The 24,428-nt window shown below is 47.2% G+C and overlaps 2 protein-coding genes across 3 annotated transcripts in view; one reads left to right on the forward strand and one right to left on the reverse strand.

Moving 5' to 3' along the window:
* cdhr1a (cadherin-related family member 1a) overlaps positions 1–20,355 on the reverse strand; it is a 42,199-nt gene extending 21,844 nt beyond the window's left edge. The window contains exons 1-9 of the mRNA XM_038782979.1: positions 20,174–20,355; positions 19,454–19,549; positions 17,895–18,040; positions 13,898–13,948; positions 11,437–11,526; positions 11,232–11,318; positions 8,182–8,298; positions 6,380–6,523; positions 2,785–2,863 (exon numbers count right to left, since the gene is read on the reverse strand). Of these exons, the coding sequence (XP_038638907.1) occupies positions 2,785–2,863; positions 6,380–6,523; positions 8,182–8,298; positions 11,232–11,318; positions 11,437–11,526; positions 13,898–13,948; positions 17,895–18,040; positions 19,454–19,549; positions 20,174–20,234 (871 nt within the window). The 5' untranslated portion in view covers positions 20,235–20,355. The remainder of the gene's footprint in view (positions 1–2,784; positions 2,864–6,379; positions 6,524–8,181; positions 8,299–11,231; positions 11,319–11,436; positions 11,527–13,897; positions 13,949–17,894; positions 18,041–19,453; positions 19,550–20,173) is intronic.
* A 56-nt stretch (positions 20,356–20,411) lies between these two features.
* Positions 20,412–24,428, forward strand: part of LOC119956112 (ferroptosis suppressor protein 1-like) — a 66,214-nt gene continuing 62,197 nt past the window's right edge. Inside the window, exon 1 of one of the 2 annotated variants that reach the window (XM_038782983.1) lies at positions 20,412–20,486. The gene's annotated coding sequence lies outside the window, so the exon portion shown is untranslated. Of the gene's footprint in view, positions 20,487–23,101; positions 23,312–24,428 lie in introns of those variants that run through there. The other variant, XM_038782984.1, reaches the window with a different exon arrangement.

The following is a 24,428-nucleotide window of genomic DNA, read 5'->3' on the forward strand; positions in this document are numbered from 1 at the left end:
TATCATTGCTGAGTCCCACACTATCAACATTCTCGGGCTACCACGGACCAGAAACTGAACTGGGTTAACCATATAACCATGGTGACAAGAACAGGTCAGAGACTGGGAATCCTGTGATCAATATCTCACTTCCTGACCACCCAAAGCCTGTCCACAATCGGCAAGGCACAAGTCAGGAGTGTAATGGAATACTCTCCAGTTGCCTGGATGAGTGCAGCTCCAACACCACTCAAGAAACTCAACACCATCCAGGAAAAAGCGGACGACTTGATTGCTCCTCCTTCCACAAACATTCATTTCCTCCACCATCGACGAAAAGTGGCAGCCATGTGTACCATCTATAAGATGCACTGCAGGAACTCACCAAGGCTCCTTAGGCGCCACCTTATAAACTCACGACCACGACCATCTAGAAGGACAAGGGCAGCAGATACCTGGATGTTCCACTCCAACCCACTCACCATCCTGACTTGGAAATATATCACCGTTCCTTCACTGTCACTGGGTCAAAATCCTGGAACTCCTTCCTTAACAACACAGTGTGTGCACCTACACTACATGGACTGCAGCGGTTCAAGGAGGCAACTCACCATCACCTTCTCAAGGGCAATTAGGGATGTGCAATAAATGCTGGCCTAACCAGTGACGCCCACGTCCCATAAATGAAAGAAAAGGCCCATTTTCACACAGCAAGTTCCCACAAACAGCAATGTGATCATGGTTGGGTACTCTGCTTGTGTGATGCTGACAAGGAATAAAACCTATCCCTGACCCTGGGGATCTCCGCCCTGCTCTTCTTCAAAATCGTGCTGTGGGATCTTTTACATCCTCCTGAACAGGCAGAAGAAGCCTCACTTGAACATCTGATCCAAAAGGTGTCAGTGCTGCCCTCCCTTAGTGCTACAGTGGAGTATCAGCCTTGGTCCCTTGGTATGTGACTGTGAACTCAGTGCCTTGCGACTCAGAGGCAAGAGTGCGACCAACTGAACCACCGCTGATACCCTTTAAATAAAAAAGGGTTATGTACAAAGTGCGAGAGAAGAAATGGGAAGAAAAATGGGCGAGGAGAGAACAGAAAAGGAGGGAGTGAGAGATAAAAATAGGGAGAAATATGAAGAGAACAATTCTTTGTTAACACCAAACTGGAGCATGAATGCCAGCCCCATTTCATTGGGGTGTATTGATGATTGTTGCACTGATTGATCATCAATACTGTTGTGTCATTTCATAAGCAGAGCTTCACGCTCTCAATAAACCCCTGCCCAACATGCTCACTGATCTCCCACTGCTGCACTCTTCACTTGAACGTCGGTTTCATCCCGGGAAGTCTTCTCGCCATTCACCAACACAACACCCGCTCAGAGACAGATCTACCCAGCTACCGATTTAAATCACCAAGACTTTACAGGTTAGCGATGGTGAGCGGAGATCAGATTTTACGTCCAGGAATATCAAGTGAAATGTCAGCCACAGCCACAGTCGTGGCTGAGATTCCATTACATAGATCAGGGACACAGATCAGGGACACCCCAGGTTTGTATCCCCCATGGCCAACTAGGTGAGCATCATGGAGTGTTGGCTGGCCATTTATAACGGAAAATTCAGCACAGCCAAGTTTCTGGATTGGAACATCATGAGGCAGGAGCACAAGAGCAAAATGTGGAGATAACACACAAGTTACAATTCGTCAACATACGCTCCCACCTCACTGAAATCGGCCCGAATACCTAGATTCAGGTTTTCTATCAATTTTCAAATGTCTCAGTTTTGGTTATCTCAGAATTTGGTGATGAGACTTATGGGGCCTGTAGTGCCCAGCAGAGACATCATGCCATATTCACAATTTCTAAAATGTGAAGTTTACTCCGCGTGGAGCCTTCTGGGACTGACCTTTCCTTCAAAATGGACAATGTGTGCTACAAAAGATGGCCACTTGAGGTCAGCTGATTAGATCTGTGAACTTAAAGACTGCCATCCTGGTTCACAAGGACATAAGGATTCGCTGCAGACTAAGAGGTATTAAGCACCTACATCCTGAGATCATCCAAAAAAAACATTCCTGAATTGAGTGGGTCTTTGTGAATTAAAGATGGAGATTGTCTCAATACCCCAGCTCAGGGTGCATGTCTTCAGACAATAACCCAAGCTGAGGCTAATCAACCTAAGACCAAAACCATATTTGGGAAAGGTAACCACGAGAAGCCATATGGTAGGGCAGTCCCGATTTCCCTTTTAATCTTTAAATGCTGTCCGCAGAAAAGGACGGCAGCAGCAGAGAGGGCGGTGACATCTATGCCTTAAGATCCAAATGTTCCTTTTCAGCTCGACAAATACAGAAAACTGACCCTCATGATATGAGACTTTGAGCAACTAGCTTTGTGACCTGCAGAAAGCCGATCTCTTTAAGAGAATCACTGAAACCCACTTTGGCACATGGCTCTGACTGTTGAACCTATTTAAACTGCACTTCAGGAATGCAGATATCTTTCCCATCAGGCACGCAAGGACAATCCCTTTTGTTCATAACTTGTAAAAATGTGCACTATTCTCTTCAACTGCATTTTCTTTGAGTGTGTTTTTGAGTGCTGTAGTGTTAGATTTTAGGGTGAGTTCATGAATCAACAATCCTCTTTATTCAAACCCATGAAAACTTGCTGCTGGTGTCCACACAGTCTCAGGCTTAGGAAGCACACACATCATCCTTTCAAAAACCTACTGATTATGGACAGTAAGAAAGGAAACCGGGATTTCAGTAGTTCACTCCCACCCTGTCACTTTACTTACCGTGGGCAATGGTGTAATGGATTGGATTGGGATTCCCAAGATCTCCATCAGAGGCCATCACGCTAAATACTTCTGAACCCTAACAGGAAAGTAAAAATACGTAGTAGGTATGAAACTTCACAATGTTTTTATTTCACCTGCATTATCGACTTGCCTTTTTCCTCTAAGTTTTGATTGTTTCATTCAGGTTAATTTCTGTGAATTTCCTCCCCACCAATGGCATGATGTGCATCTTGCTAAATATCAGTCACATGGGGCCTTCTCGGGAAATGCTATGCTCCTCTTGGTAACTCTTAACAGGCAACTCTTAACTACAGTTCGGTCCATGAGCCATGGGTATCACATCGCCCTGAGCTTCGAGCTTCTCCCTTTAAATTTCTGTGCAGCAGAAGCAACAAATTCCTCAACAGAGTTGTTGCTAAGTTATCTTATCTATTGTTTGCACTTCTTTGAATTATGCTGAATAAAAGAGGAGGACGCTTGACCTGCTACATAACCAAAGGACCAGTGTAGGTGTTGCTGCAGCTCCACAGTAGTTTCACCTCTGGAGCAGAAGGTTGTGGGTTGAAGTCTGGCTTCAGGGTCTTGAGCAGAATCTAACCTGATGCCTCAGCACAGCAGTTAGATGAAATGTTAAACCGAAGCCTGTCCACTGTGCACGGGCTACACCTGAAAGCGAAAGGCAAAGTAGAGGAAAAAGCAATAAGGGACCGCAGGAATAATGTTTCGGGACCACTTTTCCTGGGATACATATATGCAACTGTATTAATACAACAGCAGTAAAGCCTCACTTCAGCAGCAATACAGGTGTTGCTACGATAACCTGGACAAGGGTCAATTCCAGCCCCCCTTGATCCCGAGTCACAACACTATTAAATTAACAAATAATTATCTTCAAAATATCTGAAGTCTTTGCCCGTGGCTGCTTACTAAATTACAAATTTTATTCGTAACAAGAACCAGAATGAAATATGCAGCAAATACAACAGGTTAACTATTATCTCATTTTTAAACCCCCACTTTCCCCCCCACCCTCTATATAGACACACACACACACACACACACAAGACAAACAAACACAGAAGGGTGTAGAGGGGTAAAATAACAAGTAAAAGATAATGGGCTGGATTCTCCACTGTCAGGATTCTCCATTGCGCCGGCAGCCCGGAGATTTCCCGACGGCGTGGGGCTTCCCACAATGGGAAACCCCATTGGCTGGCTGGCGAGACAGAGAGTCCCACCCAAAGTGTTTTTTTTTTCAGATGATTGTCTTTAAGCAGACTTTCCTTCAAACCAGGCTTTCAAATTGTGGTCTCTGATTTTCCGTCTGTAATGGTTTTCACTTTAGATTCATTCAGGTCTCTGCAGTTTCAGAAATACACGAGCCATCTAGCTTTCTGGAGGAATCACGAGCGAGAGAAAGAGAGAGCAGGTCCTTGTCCCTCAGCGTCCAGGTCTCCAACTCTTCTTTCGTTAGGACTCTGGAAATCATCCCACTCAGACAGGATCCAATTACCATCTGTTACTGGGCAGAATACAGTATCTTGGCCAATTCATTGACCACCAGCCAACCAATTGAACCCTCTCTCAGGTGCCACAAAGTCTGAGTTCTGCTGCTCGGAAACTAGCACCATATCCTTTGTTGCAATTTTAGAATTCCTGATTCTCTCTGCTACTTGACTTAAAGATACATGTCCACTTAGCATCCATAGATCAAAATTATGATAGCAAAAAAAAAAGAAAGGGGAAATAAGGGAAACTACAGCTCCGCCTTCAACACCATAATCCCAGCCAAGCTCATATCAAAGCTCCAAAACCTAGGACTTGGCTCCCCACTCTGCAACTGGATCCTCGATTTTCTGACCAACAGACCACAATCAGTAAGAATGAACAACAACACCTCCTCCACAATAGTCCTCAAAACCGGTGCCCCGCAAGGCTGCGTACTTAGCCCCCTACTCTACTCCCTGTACACACACGACTGTATGGCAAAACCTGGTTCCAACTCCATCTACAAGTTTGCTGACGATATGACCATAGTGGGCCAGATCTCGAATAACGACGAGTCAGAATACAGGCGGGAGATAGAGAACCTAGTGGAGTGGTGTAACAACAACAATCTCTCCCTCAATGCCAGCAAAACTAAAGAGCTGGTCATTGACTTCAGGAAGCAAAGTACTGTACACACCCCTGTCAGCATCAATGGGGCTGAAGTGGAGATGGTTAGCAGTTTCAAATTCCTAGGGGTGCACATCTCCAAAAATCTGTCCTGGTCCACCCACGTCGACGCTACCACCAAGAAAGCACAACAGCACCTATACTTCCTCAGGAAACTAAGGAAATTCGGCATGCCCACATTAACCCTTACCAACTTTTACAGATGCACTATAGAAAGCATCCTATCGGGCTGCATCACAGCCTGGTATGGCAACTGCTCGGCCCAGGACCGCAAGAAACTTCAGAGAGTCGTGAACACTGCCCAGTCCATCACACAAACCTGCCTCCCATCCATTGACTCCATCTACACGTCCTGCTGCCTGGGGAAAGTGGGCAGCATAATCAAAGATCCCTCCCACCCGGCTTACTCACTCTTCCAACTTCTTCCATCGGGCAGGAGATACAGAAGTCTGAGAACACGCACGAACAGACTCAAAAACAGCTTCTTCCCCACTGTCACCAGACTCCTAAATGACCCTCTTATGGACCGACCTCATTAACACTACACGCTGTATGCTTCATCCAATGCCGGTGCGTATGTAGATACATTGTATATCTTGTATTGCCCTATTACGTATTTTCTTTTATTCCCTTTTCTTCCCATGTACTTAATGATCTGTTGAGCTGTTCGCAGAAAAATACTTTTCACTGCACCTCGGTACACGTGACAATAAACAAATCCAATCCAATCCAATCTTAAAATAAGGACCCTTGCATTGTAATGCCAAAGAATCCTTGGGTTCCAGGGTGTTTTAAGCAAAAGATTAAAGGCTATGGCAGATGTCAGAAAAAGCTTGATACATGTGTTAGTCCAAGTGTTAATTTATAACAAGTACTTGAATTAACTCTGTTTATTTATTATTGTGTAGTCTTGATTATTCATTCCAAGTTTCATTTCACTTCACTCTCTGTTCTTCATGAACCTGTGAGAATGTAGGAAATGCCTTCTGTCTGCTGCTTAGTGATTGCGAAGAACAGGAGGAGGCATGTCAGCTCCTAAAGCTTGTCCCGCTATTCAATTAGGTCATGCCAGTGCTGTATTTTATCTCTTATCTAAGCACTTTGGTTCCTTAACTCTTAATATCTTTGCCTAACAAAAAATCCATCACCCCATTTTTCACATCATTAATCGACCTGGATTCAACACTTTTTTTGTGGAAGGGAGTTTAAGCTTTCCAACACTAATTGGCCAAGTCATGAAAGTAATTATTGATTGGTAAATTCTTCTCACTTGATCATCAGCTAAAGCTAATCTCCATCTCATCGAGGCTTTGCATTTTCACACTATTAAATCAGCCTTCTCAACTGAGACCTGACCATCTGTACCAGTACCCACTTACAATAATGAATATGCGATGGATCACAATCCACTACTTACAGGCTCGGTATTTTCATACACAGATGTGAAATACGGTGTTCCAGAAAATATGGGAGGGGTGTCCTGAATATCCACAACATTGATCGTAATGATGGCTGTGGAAGAGCAAATTCGATACTTTCCTCTCAGCTTCCCACCACCGTCCTAAGATAAACGTAAAACCAAATTGGTATTTCTTATAGAAATGAGAAACTCTCTCAGCATGCTTCGCCCCCCCCACCGAGCCCCCCACTTCGCAGCCCCCATCACACTCCCCACCTCACCCCCCACCTCACTCCCCCAATTCACCCCCACATTACCCCCCGCATTCCCCACCTCAACCCCACCTGTCCCACCTCACACCCCACCTCACACCCCACCTCACACCCCATCTCACCCTCCACCATGCCCCCCACCTGGCGCACACACCTCACCCCCCCACCTCACATCACCTCACCCCCCCACCTCGCACCCCCACCTCACCTCCCCTCACTCCCCACCTCGCTCCCCACCTCACCCCCACCTCATTCCCCACCTCAACCCCCCACCATGCCCCCCACCTGGCGCACCCACCTCGCCCTCCCACCTCACCTCCCCTCACCCCCCACCTCGCCCCCCCACCTCACCTCCCCTCACCCCCACCTCAACCCGCACCTCACTCCCCACCTCACCCCCACCTCACACCTCACCTCACACCCCACCTCACACCCCACCTCACACCCCACCTCACACCCCACCTCACCCTCCACCTCGCTCCCCCACCTCACCCCCACCTCAACCCCCGCCTCAACCCCCACCTCACTCCCCACCTCACCCTCCACCTCGCTCCCCCACCTCACCCCCACCTCAACCCCCACCTCAACCCCCACCTCACTCCCCACCTCAACCCCCCCACCACGCTCCCCACCTCAACCCCCACCTCACTCCCCACCGCAACCCCCACCTCGCTCCCCACACCCCCACAACACCCCACCTCACACCCCACCTCACCCCCCACCTCACCACCACCTCACTCCCCACCTCAACCCCCCACCATGCCCCCCACCTGGCGCATCCACCTCACTCGGCCACCTCACCTCCCCTCACCCCCCACCTCACCCCCACCTCACTACCCACCTCAACCCCCCACCACGCCCCCCACCTGGCGCATCCACCTCGCCAGGCCACCTCACCTCCCCTCACCCCCCCCACCTCACCCTCCTACCTCACCCCCCCACCTCACCCCCAACCTCACCTCCCCTCACCACGGCCCCCCACCTGGCACACCCACTTTGCCCCCCCCACCTCACCCCACTCACCCCCCACCTCACCCTCCCACCTCACATCCCACCTCACCCCCACACCTCACCCCCCACCTCACCCCCCACCTCGTTCCCCACCTCGCCCCACCTCGCCCCCACCTCACCACCATCTGATGCCCCACCTCGCCCCACCACCTCACCCCCCACTTCATCCCCCCAGCTCACCCTACAGACATACACACGCATATATGTGTGCACGCACATGCGCACTCACACACACATGCACACACACGCAAACACATGCACACACACGCACACTTACACACACACTCACATCCGCACATGAGCAGGCACTCACACACACACACGCACTTACACACTCGCATGCACACACAGATGCACGCATACATACACATGCACACAATCACGCAATCTACACATGCACTCAAACATGCTCACGCACACACATGCATACATGCACACACGCATGCATTCACACGCACACACACACACACACTCACATGTGCGCACACATGCACATGCACACACAAAATGTGGCGTGCTGTAAAACTGACAATTTACCTTGGCTATAACAGTAACAATATGAGCCCTGGATTTCTCAAAATCCAGAGTTACACGTGACTTTATTCGAAGGACTCCACTGTATCGATCCATTGAAAATTTGCTTTTGCGCATATTCTAGAAGAGATGAAGTAGAAGATGCATCAAATCAAGGATGAACAATATTCTTTTATGAAGTGTGGGCATCGCTGGCAGGGCCGGCATTTGCTGCCCATCCCTAATTGCCCTTGAACAGAGTGGCTTGCTTGGCCATCTCAGAGGGCAGTTAAGCGTCAGCCACATTGCTGTGGGTCTGGAGTCACATGTTGACCAGACCTGGTAAAAATATCATTCCCAATTCTATGAATTAAATTTAGCTGCCATGGTGGGATTTGACCCCCTATTCCCACAGCATCATCCTAGGCCTTTGAATTAATAGCCTAACCCTCTCCACGATGCCACCATCACCCTCTAAAATGCCAAACACTATCTAAACAGTCACGGCTAGTCTGTGATGAAGCCAGAAGCGATTGTTTTTTTTAAAAAAGCGAAGTTCTTACTCAAGATTTTTTAAAAAACAACTATTATTACTCTTAACAGGGTAGCAGGAGAGTAATTTTAATGTTTGCCAATCATGTAATGGATCAGTGACCTATTGTGTTACATTCCTCTTCTTAGTTTACTTTTTGTTTTATAAATTTAGATTCCCTAATTCATTTTTTCCAATTAAGGGGCAATTTAGCATGGCCAATCCACCTATCTGGCACATCTTTGGGTTGTGGGGCGAAACCCACACAAACACGGGGAGAATGTGCAAACTCCACACGGACAGTGACCCAGGGCCGGGATCGAACCTGGGACCTCGGCGCTGTGAGGCAGCAGTGCTAACCACTGCGCCACCGTGCTGCCCTCTTCTTAGTTTACTCATCACTGAAGTCAACCAACGTCCAGGCATGATTTACCGGCTTCTTCGCGCCCGACTTGGTGTCAGAAAGTGGCCGTTGAATCTCGCGAGAGGCATCTCGGGGATTTGTGACCCTCGCGACATCTCACAAGATTCAACCGAACTTTGTGAGAAGTTGTGACCTGTATCTCACCCTCGCTGGGCAAGATCCAGATCAGCATATTTGTGTTCATTTAAATATATCTGCGCCAGATTCTTCTAGCATCCAGTAACTAATGGCCTCCCCAGTGAGCCCTAGATCGGGTTCTGTTTAGTACTGGTCCACACAAACGTGGACCAGACGTAACGCCACAGGGGGGTCTCCCAAGCCATTGGAGACCACTGGGTGGTTGGGACAGGGCAGCTTGACACCCTGGCTCTTCCTCTGGCACTAGGTGCCTTGGCACGGCCAGCCTAGAAGCTTGGCACTGCCACCCTGGCACTGGCACTGCCAAGATGCCCAGGTGGTGCTGCCAAGCTGGCAGTGCACTTCCAGGGTGCCTGGGTGGCAGTGCCAGGCACAGATGCCAGGATAGCATTGCCAAGGGTCAAGCCTGAGGGGAGCCATGCCCATGAAGAGGTGGATAAGCGGGAGATGAAGGGGGGGGGGGGGTGAGGGGCAGGTATGAAGGGTCCTCATAAAGGTTGAGGGGGGCTGAAGAGTGCAGGGTCCTAAAGGGGAAGGCCTGAAAATGGGGGACCCTCAGCGGCCCCAAAGTGGGGTGTCTTCACTTGCCGGGGGGGGAGGGGGCTGTGAGGGGATGACATTGTCCATGGGTGTAGGATATGGTGGGACCCTCAAGCTCACTTAGGGATTAGGGAATCCTTTTCAAATTGGTGGCCCGATCTCTGAGGAGCCGGTCCCCCAGACGCGTTCAGCTCCCCAGTGTTGAAAACATCTCTAACGGTGGGCTCGACTGGGAAGAAACTCCCCAAGGTCCAAAAAATGACGACGTGTGGTAGAATACCAATCTGGATCTCACCCAAAACGTCAGCGGGAAACACCCTGTCAAACTCACACTTACAAATCCTTTGGTCGAATCACATCCCCCATCTTGTACATTATTGGCAAAAGTTAAAATAACTCCCAACACCATCTGGTCATTTATAACCCTGAGCCTTGTGACCTGGGAGAAACATCCATTTTAATCACTCAGTTATTCCCCTTCTTGTACAGTCACCTAAAGATGGGTCTTTACATCCCCTTAAATCTCCCCCTGCTTCCAGCTGAATTGGACTAAACTGCTGCCAAATTACTTTTTTCTATTCTGATGTCCAGAGTGAATTAGAATGTCCGCACAATAAGTGATCATTATTCCTATAAATTAATCCAAAACAGAAAGGGTGCAATATCTGGATGACTCACTGAGCATGGGGAATGTATGGTGTGACGCAGAGTTGTATTAATCGGGGGAGCTCCAGCTTCTATCTGTGCTTAGTGCCGATCTCATTGAAGCAGTGATTGAATGGCCGTACCAGCCTCCCTGGACAGGCGCCGGAATGTGGCGGCTAGGGGCTTTTCACAGTAACATCATTGAAGCCTACTCGTGAGAATAAGCGATTTTCAGTTTTTTCAATTTCAACTGGCCTCAGTACCTCCGAGCAGAGTTCAGTGAAAACTCAGCCAGGGTTTCTTTTTACATGTGACTTCTTTTTACATGAGGATGGTGCCAAATTCAGCTTTCATGGGCAAACCCCTCTTGAATCAGGGACACCGACTACCCAGGCTTGACTGTGAAGAATCTGAAGGAGTTATGAATAGGCGCTCCAATTATTACGTAGAATGTGGTTACGACGCAGTGTTAAAACCATCACGTAGCTCCAGATAACTTTGTTGGACCCTTCACTTGGTGTACATATTTCAGTATCTGGCTGCCATATCACACAGTCACCCTGGCCTGTGTGTCACCTGCTTTTGCCGAAGAATCTCTCAATATTTCCCAATCTGAATGGGTGCTCTGCCCTTCTGAATTCCCACAGCTATCAATTGTGATGTCAAGTCACAATATCACAACTACATTGTGATTGTGGTGTTTCTGTGTAAAATTCCCATCTTGATGTTTTTTTTGTGCAGTGTGAGGATCTTTTCATAATGACAGCCCGAAATTGTGTGATCGAGGAAGCATACCTGCAGAAAATAGGTGACACTGCCTCCAGCTCCATTGTCCCTGTCCACCGCGTGCACCTTGAATATGCTGGCTCCCGAAGGGGTGTTCTGGCAGAACCCCGATCCAAGAAAAAAACATTGGTCAACAGAAGCTTGGCGTTGAATATTTATCAGTCACCAATTAATTAATGAATTGAGGAGGCTACAGTTCTTAAAAGCAGTTTACCTCAGGCACATTGATGGTGTAGGGCGTATTCATGAATTCTGGGCTCTCATCATTGGCATCTGTTACAAGTATTCGCACCTTTTCGACAACCTGCAAACACAAAAGGCTCGCTGACCACCATTCTTGGCTGAAAGAAAATGCACGCCCGTGGCCCAAAATCCCATTTGGAAAGAATCACAGGAAAAAAAAAACTGCATGAAATCTGTGCTTCGCAGAGGCTGAAAACAATAATCAGCGAAAGTGTTTTGCCTCGAGAATAATTTTGACAGGCAGTGGTCCGGCGATGACACACAAATAGAATGTCGGCCCAGGATGTGCCTGAATAGCTCCGTTTTGTGAAATAACACTGTGTACATTACATACAGGCAAGAGTTCTTAGTATAAAGCAGGAATTTCTAAATTAAAGAAAATCATACTGTTGAGGTATTTCTCAAATCTTAACTGCATGTCCTGAAATGCTCCCCAATTAATGCCCCCAATGGGAATGCGAACCGCATGGAATTCAGTCCGAGCAGCGTCAACGCTTAGGATGAGATTCTCCAGCCACGCCTGCTCGCTGACCGGAGAATCCCACCCTAGGTCAATGGACTTTTCCATTGTCCACGTCTCGCCCGTGGCGATCTTGCAGGTGGCGGGGTGGAAGAATCCAGGCCTTAGTCTCCCACACAGAGAATTTCACCCACGGTCTTTCAAAGAAATTGTAATCATAGAATCCCTACAGTGCAGGAGGCTATTCAGCCCATTGAGTCTGCACTGACCCTCTGAAAGAGCACCCTACCCATGCCCTATCCCCGTAACCCACCTGAACTGCACATCCCTGGTCACTAAGAGACAATTTTATCATGGCCAATCCACCAGACCTGCACATCTTTGGGAGAATGTGCAAATTCCACACAGACAGTGACCCAAGGCCAGAATTGAACCCAGGTCCCTGATGCTGTGAGGCAGCAGTGCTAACCATTGTGTCACCCTGTCTCCCCCTCAATGAGCCACAACATTGCTCCGAATCAATTTTAAATGTTATAAATGTTATAATCTAAATGTTAGGTCGTTTGGAGACTTGGGCGGAGAGATGGCAGATGGAGTTTAATCCAGACAAATGTGAGGTAATGCATTTTGGAAGGTCTAATGCAGGTAGGGAATATACAGTGAATGGTAGAATCCTCAAGAGTATTGACAGTCAGAGAGATCTTCGTGTACAGGTCCACAGGTCACTGAAAGGGGTAACACAGGTGGAGAAGGTAATCAAGAAGGCATACGGCATGCTTGCCTTCATTGGCCGGGGCATGGAGTATACAAATTGGCAAGTCATGTTGCAGTTTAGTTGGGCCACATTTGGAGTATAGTGTTCAATTCTGGTTGCCACACTACCAGAAGGACGTGGAGGCTTTCGAGAGGATGTTGCCTGGTATGGAGGGCAATAGCTATGAGGAGAGGTTGAATAAACTTGGTTTGTTCTCACTGGAACGAAGGAGCTTGAGGGGCGACCTGATAGAGGTCTATAAAATTATGAGGGGCATAGACAGAGTGGATAGTCAGAGACTATAGTCAGAGTTTAGATGGGCAGCATGGTCGGCGCAGGCTTGGAGGGCCGAAGGGCCTGTTTCTGTGCTGTACTTTTCTTTGTTCTTTGTTCTTAATCACTGAAACCTCTGCACAAGGCCACATCATTAAGGAAATAAATGTATAGCCACTGTGCTGTTGAAATACTTTTACTTTTGCTTTGCAAAGAATTTTGCAGACTCTGAGATTCAAAACGGTTGCTATTTGTTTTTTGTTTGCCTGTAAGAGTATTATCCTCTTCCTGTGCTTACGTACATGCCATCCATCTGTGTAAACTCATACGATTAGAATCCAGAAAGCTAACAGTGGAAAAGCCTCTGATGAGATTACTGAGACCACTAATATCGACTGCTGCCATTTCAAGTCAGGCGAATGAGTGACAGAAATGATCAACTGCTTCTCTAGCTGGAACACCTGCTAATTATAGGTTTGCCTCATTCCCACCCTGGCTGCTTCAGGAACACCTCCTCTTACACAATGTCCATTCTTACATCCCTTCCCCTTGCATCTCCCCCGCTCTCTCCTGGCTCACTCTCACAGTAAATCAGAGAGAAATACGGTAGAAAATGGAAGTGATTTCCTCCCGTTCTATAGCTCCATAGATAGAGCTCCATGTGACAATGAGTTGTGTGCGTGGGGATTGAAGCAATCACATTTAGGATGAGCAGAACATTAAATGAGGAAATAAAAAGCACTGGGATCTGGGTAAATAAATATTTGGCGGTCAACAATTTAATTCAGCTGAGGGCTGCCTGCTGACAATTGCTTCGGGTAATGTTTCCATGAACAAGCAAGATATCTGCTATGAGGATCCTCACTTAAAATTGTTTGACTGCTGTGCCGACGATGTGTCCGACAATAGTTGAAGGACAAATTTCTAATCTCTAAGAAGTCTTACTTTATTCACGCTGTCAGAAATGCCGACCAGTACTTCAACCTCAGCTTCTTCCTGGAAAACAAAAACAACGCACTTAGAAGTCATTGAATGAAACCAATGGTTTATCTTCCAAATGTGTCCCCCTCAGGATGGAACCTCAATGACCAAGACCGTAGATTTGGAATTCACGCCCTTGATATTAAGGGCATGGGTGGGATTCTCTAATCTCCCATCCGCATGTTTCTCAGTGGTGGGAGGTGGTGCGCCGTTCGCTGGCGGTGGGGGGGGGGGGTTGCCCTGCCGGCACGACCAGAAAATCCCGCTGGCGTGAACGGCCAGGGAATTCTGGCCCATGTCCGTCACCTGGAAACACCCTTCGGGATTGTGTATCCTGTTACGATGAGGTGAACTGGCGGTCTGAGACAGAGTCCGCAGCCGCCATAGTCGGGGGAGGGTCGATCCGCGGGCAGGAGGGACTTTGGCAGGGGCTGGGATCACAGTCGGGGGGTGGTCCAGGGCTGCTGCAGGCCGCTGCCATGCGCATGCGCGGCCATGGACCTGGCAATTCTCCGGGCCAGGTGCTCTACACTGCCTTCCTGCTAGCACCCGGCCAAACGGAGAATCGGTGCCCATTGTGCGCCATATTTCCGGTCATAACAGGCCACCATTCCCATACTGGCGTCAGGACATAGCCTTAAGAATCGGAGAATCCTGCCCGTAATTTCTCCTCAACTCCATTTTACATTTTCCACCTCTTACCCTAAGACTATGACCTCTTGTTCTAGAATACCCCACAAGAGGAAGCATCTACTCCACCTCTACTTTATCCACACCTTTTATCATTTTGTATAGCACAATTTGATCTCCCCTCATTCTTCTAAACACTAGAGAATATCGGCCTAAACTGTTCAATTTCTCTTCATACGACAAACCCCTCATCTCTGGAATCAACCTAATGAACCTCCTCTGAACTGCCTCCAATGCCGCTACATCTTACCTCAAATAAGGAGACCAGAACTGTGCACAGTACCCCAGGTGTGGTCTCACCAGTACCTTGTATAGTTGCAACAACACTTCCTTACCTTTATACTCTATTCCTTTAGCTATAAATGCAACATTCCATTCACTTTCTTTATTATCTGCTGTACCAGCCTGCTAGTTTTCTGTGACTCAAGAACGAGTTCCTCCAGATCCCTCTGCAACGGAGCAGGAACATGAGGAAGGAAGGAGGTAATCTAGGTCCTTTCTGCCTGGGTTGTCTGTGAAGAAGTCATCTGTGTGTGATTGCGAAGAATCATAGAATGTCTACAATGCAAACGGAGAGCCATTGTGTCTGCACTGGTTCCCTGAAAGGGCATTCTGCCCAGATCTACTTCACTGCCTTATCCCCATAACCTTGGTTAGTCTTTCTTTTCAAATAACAATTGAATTCCCTTTTCAGTCCCTCGATCAAACCTGCCTCCACCACTCTCTCAGGAAGTGTGTTGGAGACTCCAACCTCCCTCTGGGTGGAAAATGTTTTCCTCACATCACTTCTACTGTTTTATCAATTATTTGGACTTTGCGTCCTCCAATTCTTGATGTTCTCTTGAGTGGGAACAGATTCTCACTATTTACCTGTCCACACCCTCAGGATCTTGAATACCGCCATCAAATCTCCTTCTTTTCTTCAAGGTGAACAGTCCCAACTTCTCCAATCTACCCTCATAGCTACCGTTCTTTATCCCTGGAATAACTCTTGTGAATCTCCTCTTTACTCTCTCCAATGCCTTCACATCCTTCCTCAAGCATGGTGGCCAGAGCTAGACACCGTCTCCAGATGAGGTGCAGGTTGGGTGCGGATCACTAAGGTCTGACCGAACATGAACCTGATGTGATGGACCTCGTGGTGGGTGGAGGGGGTAACTTTTTAAGGGAGCTGCCCCCGAAGTCCATGCCAGGGCCACCCTCAATGCACTAACTGCCCTCCCATCCCCTACCAGACACCCCCCACCGCCCCGCCCTCAGAGATCCACTAAAATGGGAGAACCCCATCTAACTATATGAACCCCCAACTGAAAACCCCTAAAATGGGAGACCCCACTGAGAATCCAAAACTAAATGGACCCCCCAAAGAAGCCCCCTAATTAAAGGGACCCCCTCCCCACATAGACCCCCTCCCAGAAAAGTTATCCCTGTCTGGAAGCTAGAGAGTAGTCCAGACTGGGGCAGTGAAAACAATTACAGTTGTAACACTCACCTGGAAGCACCTTGGACGGGATTCTCTGATCCTGAGGCTAAGTGTTGACGCGGTCGTAATTGCAAACGCGTTTCTCAACGGCGTCAACATGGCCTCAGGATCAGCAATCCTGGCCCCTACAGGGGGCCAGCACAGCACTGGGGCAACCCACGCTGCTCCAGCGGCTGATGCTGGCATCAACTGGGCGCCGCGGGATCCGCATATGCGCAGTGGCTCCCTTCTCCGCGCTGGCCCCGATGCACCATGGCGTAGGGCTACAGGGGCCGGCGCGGAAGAAAGGAGGCCCCCAGCCCGAGAGGCCAGCCCGCCGATCAGTGGGTCCCGATCACGAGCCAGGTTCACGCATGCGCCGGTGTGTCAGCTGCCGCTGACGTCACCACTGGCGCATGCGCGGTATGGGGGTTCTCTTCCACCTCTGCCGTGGTGGAGGCGTGGCGGCGGCAGAAGTAAAAGAGTGCCCCCACAGCACTGGCCCGCCCACCAATCGGTGGGCCCCAATCGCGGGCCTGGCCACGGTGGGGGCACCTCCCGGGGTCCGATCGCCCCGCGCACCCCCCCAGGACCCCGGGGGCCCTGCTCGCGCCGTCGATCCCACCGCCACCAGAGGTGGTTGAAACCACGGCGGCGGGAGAGGCCTCTCAGCGGCGGGACTTTGGCCCATCTCGGGCCGGAGAATCACCGCAGGGGGCTCGCCGATCGGCGCGGAGGGCACGTCGATCGGCGGGGCGTGATTCCCACCCCACCAATTCCCGGATGGCGGAGAATTCTGGCCACGGCGGGGGCGGGATTTTCGCTGGTCCTGGGCGATTCTCCGACCCTGCTTACCAGTTATCTCTTCCCTCAGCTTGGGTAACATCTTCTCCTTTAGTAAAGACAGGTGCAAAGTACTCACCTAATATCTCCACTATTTCTCCTGCCTCTAATTACAAGACACCCTTTTTATCCCTAATCGACCATACTCTTACTTTTACCACCCTTTTATTATTGATATGCTTGTAGAAGACTTTGGAATTTTTTATCATGTTAGCTGCCAGTCTCTTTTCATGCTCTCGCCTTGCTTTTCTTATTAGTTTTTTTCACTTCCCCTCTGGTCCTTCTCTATCCAACCTGATTCTCCATTGTATTTTTTACCTGACATCTGTCTGCACTTCTTTCTTTTCATCTTCACCTCCTTCTCCTATTTGAGGAACCTTGTCGGCAATACTACCTCTTTGATGGTGGCTCATTGTTCAGCCTTTTTGTCCAACATTTGATTCCCACTCACTCGACTCAGATGCATTCTCATCCCGGCAAATTTGGCTTTCCCCCAATTAATTTTTCCTGCTCTGGCTTGTTGCTTGTCCTTTTCCATGCCCGGCCTAAACGCTATGATACAATGGCCCCAGAATCCTAAGTGGTGTCCCACTGATATTTGAATCACTTGATCCACTCATTCCCCAGAATGAGCTCCAACAGTGCCTTCCCTATCTTTGGAATGGAAATATACTGTTGCAGAAAATTGTCTGAATTACTTTCCAAAAACACTCATCCCTCTTGTCCCTTTGCGCTATTGTTATCCCATCTGTATTTGGATAATTAAAGTCCCCCATTATGATTACCCTATAATTCGTGCATTACTCTGATTTCTTTTCAAATTTGTTTCTCTACACCCCTTCCATCATTTGATGGTCTGTATCGTACACCGATCAATGATTCCGCGATTCAGTGATAAAAACCAGTACCTACCAGCGTTGAATTGGAGAACAATTGATAGTAAAACAAAACAGTAAAGAGCCTTACCTCTCTGTCCAACTCCTCTACCAAAGTGATGTTCCCTGTTTGTGGTTCCACTGCAAAATAGTGTTTTACTCTGGGTTCAAAGGTCAAGTCATAAGTGACTGCATTTCCCTCTGGATCTGTGCCATTTAACGTGTACAGATGTGATCCTGGAGAGGAATGTCAATATACCCTGAGATAAACAGCACTCAGGAGAACCACAATGGATATGCAAGTGAGGTCAGTATAGAATTTCCCACTAGGGAATCAACTGGTCGGGATCTAATTTTAAATCTAATCAAACCCAACAATTCAACTTCAGAATCCACTAAAGCTAAAGTGCAGGAGGAGAAACCAGATGCCTCAAAGGGCTTAAGCACCATAAGACCATAAGACATAGGAGCAGAATCAGGCCATTCAGCCCATCGAAACCATGCCTGATATTTTTCTCACATTTTACCACTCACTATCACTTTAGAAATATGGGATACTAATGTGCCAGAATCTGAATTATTTATTTCACGGGTTGTGGAAAAGGTAGTTTTGGGGGTAACGACTTGACAGCCGATACAACGATGCGGTTAGAGAAATTTGCTTAGTACAAACCCTGGATCAAAAGGGACATATCCTCAGCCGCCTGTAAAGTTTGATCCCTTCCAGCACTCCAGAGTTGAACTCCACCAGCCCCAAAGCTCACAATACGCAAACCTCCTGCAAATACCCAAAGTTCATGTAAATTCAAGCCCGCTGAACAACACCAAACTGGGATCTGTAAAAGGGGAAAGGGTTAGAACACACTAGATTCCTGATCACAAACCCATTGTCTCCAAGCTTAATTCTTAATAGAGAACTGTGGAAACCAGTTTTTCATAAGTAGGAGTGAATTGTCAAAATCTATTTCTAATGTGTAGCATTTGATACCTAAAAATTGGACGTTGCATCATTGTAAGGTCTCCCCACTTGTTCCTTTTCAAATGCACCAATACACAAAATTGACCTTCTGGCAATAAGACTGAAAACAACTAACTTTGTGAACCGCTGTAAATCCCCCTATTCAAGGGAACTCTTTGATATTTGACTTTGGCTATTTAATTCACGTAGCTACACTTCAAGAGTGGGAAAGAAACTCTTTTTCGCCAGCCCTCCACCAAGATGAGCCAAGTATTTGACTCACAAACTATTCCTTTCTTTGTAACCTGGTGAAGTGGGCTATGCGCGTTTAACTGTGTTTTTCCTCAAGTGCATTTGTATTCAAGTGGTGAGTGAGTGAATGAGTAGATTTTTTGCGGTGAACTTGTGAATAAATAATCCTCTATATTTAAACTCATGAAAGGCATGCTACTGGTTATCCAAACTGACTGTCCAATTGGGTTAAAAGGACACTCACAATTTCCTTTTTAAACAATAAAGACACTGATTATGGACCGTTAGGGAAGGCAGCAGGGGTTTCTGGTCTCTTTCGGCCCTCTCCGTCACTCAGGGCACAGACCTATGGAGGGTCCTAAGTCATTTGAAGATGGACAACAAGTTGCTGACATTCAGTAAAGTTTTACAAAATTTACCTTTGAGTCTCAAACACATACCTACAGGCGTGTCCTCAGGGATGCTCAGCATGGCCATGTTTCCATTGTTGCTGTTTGGTTCATTGTCATAGAAATAAGGAGCGTAGTCTGCTTGAACTGGGGAGAGATTCAACTCCATTGTTAACCACTAGCTTTCCCCAAGACTTTTAAATCATCAAACACGATGCAAGCTTTAGGAACTCTGGAGATCTTTGCATTCAAAATGACGCTTGTAAATCATTTCTAAACACTGTCCAAAATCTAGTGGCTACTGGATTTCATTCAAGGACAACATGGCCACAAATGCCTGCAGGTAGAAGCTGTAGCTAACGGGGTCAGTGTAAGCACAAGTAAACCCTTATACATTGATGCCGAATTTGATATTTTCAATCAATTTTCTTCTAAGTTCTTAGAATTTTGCAGATCAAGTGTTTACTGACAGAAATAGTGAATGGAGATGTGATGAGGACAATTGGTGAGTGATCGCCAAGTGGTCCGGCAACATTAAACATGATCATCCCGAAAAGGTCACCTACAGCTTCCAAAAACTAAATCACATTCAGCGTTAAATGGGAGTATAATCTAGTCAAAATAAATTAATACTATTATTTGAAATGAATATTTGGATGATGCAGCCATGGATGAACATGTTAATTACTCCGAGGATTATTGGGGATTACACAACTTTGATCATTCTGATTCAGACTTCATTTATAATATAAAGTGATAAGGTGTACTTACGTAGAGAGATGTATGTCACAGCGAGAAGAATGGGTTGGTAGCAAATCGCGACATGCTTCATTATAGCAAAGCAACAGAGTTGGTTTTCCTGAGAGTAATATTGATATTATTCCAGAGGGAGCATTCTGACGGCTGGTGGGAAGAAACTGGTGCCGGACAGAAGGAGCAGCAGATAAGATTTTAATCTGATGACTCATTGTTCTGAGCAGACTCGAAGCTGCTTTCTTGGATAAATCCTTCCTGCAACTGACAAGAGACTTAATTCCGCCATTTACTCGATTGGGAATCGTAGGGACAGAAAGTCGGAGCAGGGGTAGGCCATAAAACATCAAATAGCCCTCCAGTCCTCAAACCTCCTTACCCAACACCACCCCCCCTCAAACCCCCATGCTCACCAATACATACCCCAGTGCGAATCCAGGCCAACCCGTGCCACAACATTCCCCTACCTAGCTCCACTTCCCCATACCCTCCTTGCCACCCTATGCCCCTCTACTCACTTCCAATGGCCACTTATACCCTCCATGCCAAACCACACACCATGTGCCTTTGTAGCACCTATGTCAACTTAGTGCCAATTCATTTCCCCAACCACCACTTTTTGCCCTTAAACCTACCATGCTATCTCACCCAGTATCCACCTGTGGCAGGACTCAGCACCCACGCTGAGAGGAGTTAAATAAAGTTCTTAAGTATTGATTTATGAATTCAATGTATAAAAAAAAACACTCAGGTTGATAAAAACCGATTCACGACATTTAACTTCCTTTACTCCTTTGTAAAAACAAGCATTGGAATTCATAGTCCCACTTCAAAGAGTGTATTAAGACTTGGAGCTGTCAATCAAACTGTGAACCGGGATGCACCCTAGTGATAATGGAAAGTTGTGGATTAGTTGTGCAGCACTAATCCAGTGATGATAACCCTCAGGCTTGTGTTAGCAGGCAGAGTGGAATAGCAAGCACTGATTTTAAAAACACTGCAGGCAGTTTTTTTTTTCCAAATAGCTAAAGGGAGGAGGTTTCAAATGCCTTGACAGCTTAACAGCCCTTTGATAGTTCATTTTTACAGTTCCAATTGTCTTGGCAGTTCCAATAATCTCAACAGTTCCAGCGAGTGTATGCACTTCTTCCGCACATTCATGCCTACTTTTAACAATCCCAAAGGGAACCTTACCTCTCCCAAAGGGAAGCTTACCTCTCAAAAGGGGCACCAGACCTCCCAGGACCATATCCAAAAGGATACATTACCTCTCTGAAAGGGTACGCACTTATCCAAGCAACTCGTTTAGACCTGCTCCTATCAGGTCTAATCTGCGCATGTCATGTTTTTCAATCTTGGCTGATGAACATCCTACCTGGCTGGAGGCATCACCCGTTTTCATGTAGACAGCAACCCCCATGAATCACAGATGTGCAATTTGGAACCCATTCTCATCCCCCCAACCCCACCCCATGGAAAATGGTAAGGACTTCCAGAAATGGGCCTCCACAGCCATTTTTGTAATTACAGTGAGGCTCTCTGTCTTTTGTGAAAATTCAGGCCACATTGTTTCTTTTTTCCACAACATATGTCATTAGTTTTACACTTAAAGGGAGACAATATTCATTGAAAAAGAAGCAAAATAATAAAGCAAAGCTGTGCACAAAATTGTGCATTGATCAAAATGGAAAATATTAAGACAAAATCTCAAATATCTAATAGTCTGAAAATGTATCTCCAAACCAGCACAGCTTTTTGCAAGAAAAGATAAAGCTATGGTCAGGAAGTGACCGTCACTGGACCTATTTTTGGTGTCTGAAACAAGACCTGCCCATTTCTCAGACAACTTATAGGAAGTTGGTGGCCACCTAAATACCACATTGTGTTTCCATGACAACAAATAATTTGCATTTATATGACATCTTTCAGGTTCTCAAGATGTCCCAAAAGTACTTAGCAGCCAAAGAATTGTTCTGAACTATACCCACTGTTGTTTTGTAGGCAAAATGTGGTAGCAAGTTTGGGCATAGATAGCATGGTAGCATAGTGGTTATCACAATTGCTTCACAGCTCCAGGGTCCTAAGTTCGATTCCCGGCTTGGGTCACTGTCTGGGTGGAGTCTGCACATCCTTCCCGTGTCTGTGTGGGTTTCCTCCGGGTGCTCCTGTTTCCTCCCACAGTCCAAAGATGTGCTGGTTAAGTGGATTGGCCATGCTAAATTGCCCTTAGTGTTTTACATTGCCCTTAGTGTTGGGTGGGGTTACTGGGTTATGGGGATGGGGTGGAGGTGTGGGTAATGCTCTTCCCAAGAGCCGGTGCAGACTCGATGGGCCGAATGAAATAAAATGAAAATGAAAATCGCTTATTGTCACGAGTAGGCTTCAATGAAGTTACTGTGAAAAGCCCCTAGTTACCACATTCCGCCGCCTGTTCGGGAAGGCTGGTACGGGAATCGAACCGTGCTGCTGGCCTGCCTTGGTCTGCTTTAAAAGCCAGCGATTTAGCCCAGTGTGCTAAACAGCCCCAGATGGCTTCCTTCTGCACTGTGAATTCAATGAAATCTATGAAACACAGCAGATGAGTAAAATAGCTGGATAACCTGTCGTTGTGATGCTCAGCTGTGGGGTGAATGTTGGTCAGGACATCAGGCAAACGCCCCCACACTTCTTTAAATACTGGAAACTTTTATGATCACCTAAACAGGCAAGTAAATCCTCGGTTAAACTTTCCAACAGTGTGATGGGTCAGACTTCCAACTGAGGGCGAGTTGAACTCGAGGCTCTCGCTTCTTGATGGTGTTATCCTCAAAGTTTATTTTGGAAAACTGCCAAGTAGTCCTTTGAGTGTCACTCAAGTTCTTTCAGTTTCTAACTTATTTCCTTTGGACCTCCTGAGGTATGAGACTATTTCAGATCTTTTTCAACATTCCAGCAATTAAGAACTGAGGATTCTACCAGCCCCAAGTAAGGAGAGAGGAGAGGAAACTGTTAGATATCATTGTGAAACTTAGAATCATCAGCTCTTGCAGTAAACAGCCTCGCACATTGAATGAATTGGAAACTCTGATTTACGCCCAATCTTTATTGATTTTCAGTTGTCCCTTCTGCAGTGACAAATGCAACAATTGGTTCGGACAGTTACTCAAAATCTCCCAGGTAATCTCACAGAGTCTAGCTAAAAGCTTTAAAATATTCTTAATTAATTGTGGCACAACGTGTCTCATTTTAATTTAAGAGAAATACTCTCGCTGGTAGTTTGACCTGAAATTGGGTTATGATCAATTAACCATGCAAACACATTAAACGGGAGTTAAATTTGCTTCGAGTTTTAAAATGTTTAATTTTCATCTTATACTGTGTCACATTAAGAAGAAATCAAATTGCCAATGTTCCATTTGTATTCCACATTATACCAATTTGCTATGTTACCCCTGTCAAGTCGCAGCATTATGTGTGATCCTTGGTAACACTAATCTACAAATCTAAAGCCATCTGAAAATCTGTAGTGGGGGGGAGAGTCATCGGCCTGCAGCTCTCCGTTACCCATAGCGCCACCGGGCGTGGTGGCCGCTGCCGGTAATGCACCCAGGGTGAGGTTAAGGAATGCCCAGGGACCCAGACCACAGCGAAGGCTGGGTGGCGGTCACGGGGGAGGAGGTCAGTGGCTAGCAGGGGAGAGGGTACTTGGAAGAGAGGAAAGGAGAGTGACCGACAGGAGAGCCTGCTTGCCACCATGGCGAGTCCTTAAATCAGACGCTGGATGCCTTTGAACGTGGGAGCTCCCCCCCGGGACTCTGCAAGAAAAGCCAATAGGGGCTGCTTCTCAGTTTCTCCGCGTGGTGGGTTCCCCTACCGCCACTGGTTGAATATCAGTGTTGGCGGCAATGAGGCCCTCCATGGGTATTAATTGCACAATGGAGAGCCTCAATTGGTGTCTGGCTGCCAAAGCCATCCACGAGCTTTCATGCCCCGAACTTAATCAGACGGAGGCAGGGAGGTAAGAGGATATCTACTCCGCACCTGCCTGCCTATTAAATGTACCCCTCCCCCCCGCCCCGCCCTTCTAGCCCCAGGAAGGAGCATTAAATGCTGACCAACATTTCAGGCCTGGGGCATTTCATCAGAGCAGGATTTCTAAGCACTCCCTGGGACAGAGTGATCATTTGTCGAGTGTTCCTGGGACAGTACAATGATCAATAATGGGCCCCAGTTCCAGCCCTCACAGAAACATGTGGAATCTTTTGCTCTGGCAGGTGATGAGATGAGTGTATTT

Source organism: Scyliorhinus canicula, chromosome 22, assembly GCF_902713615.1.
Source record: "Scyliorhinus canicula chromosome 22, sScyCan1.1, whole genome shotgun sequence".
Classification (NCBI taxonomy): Eukaryota; Metazoa; Chordata; class Chondrichthyes; order Carcharhiniformes; family Scyliorhinidae; genus Scyliorhinus; species Scyliorhinus canicula.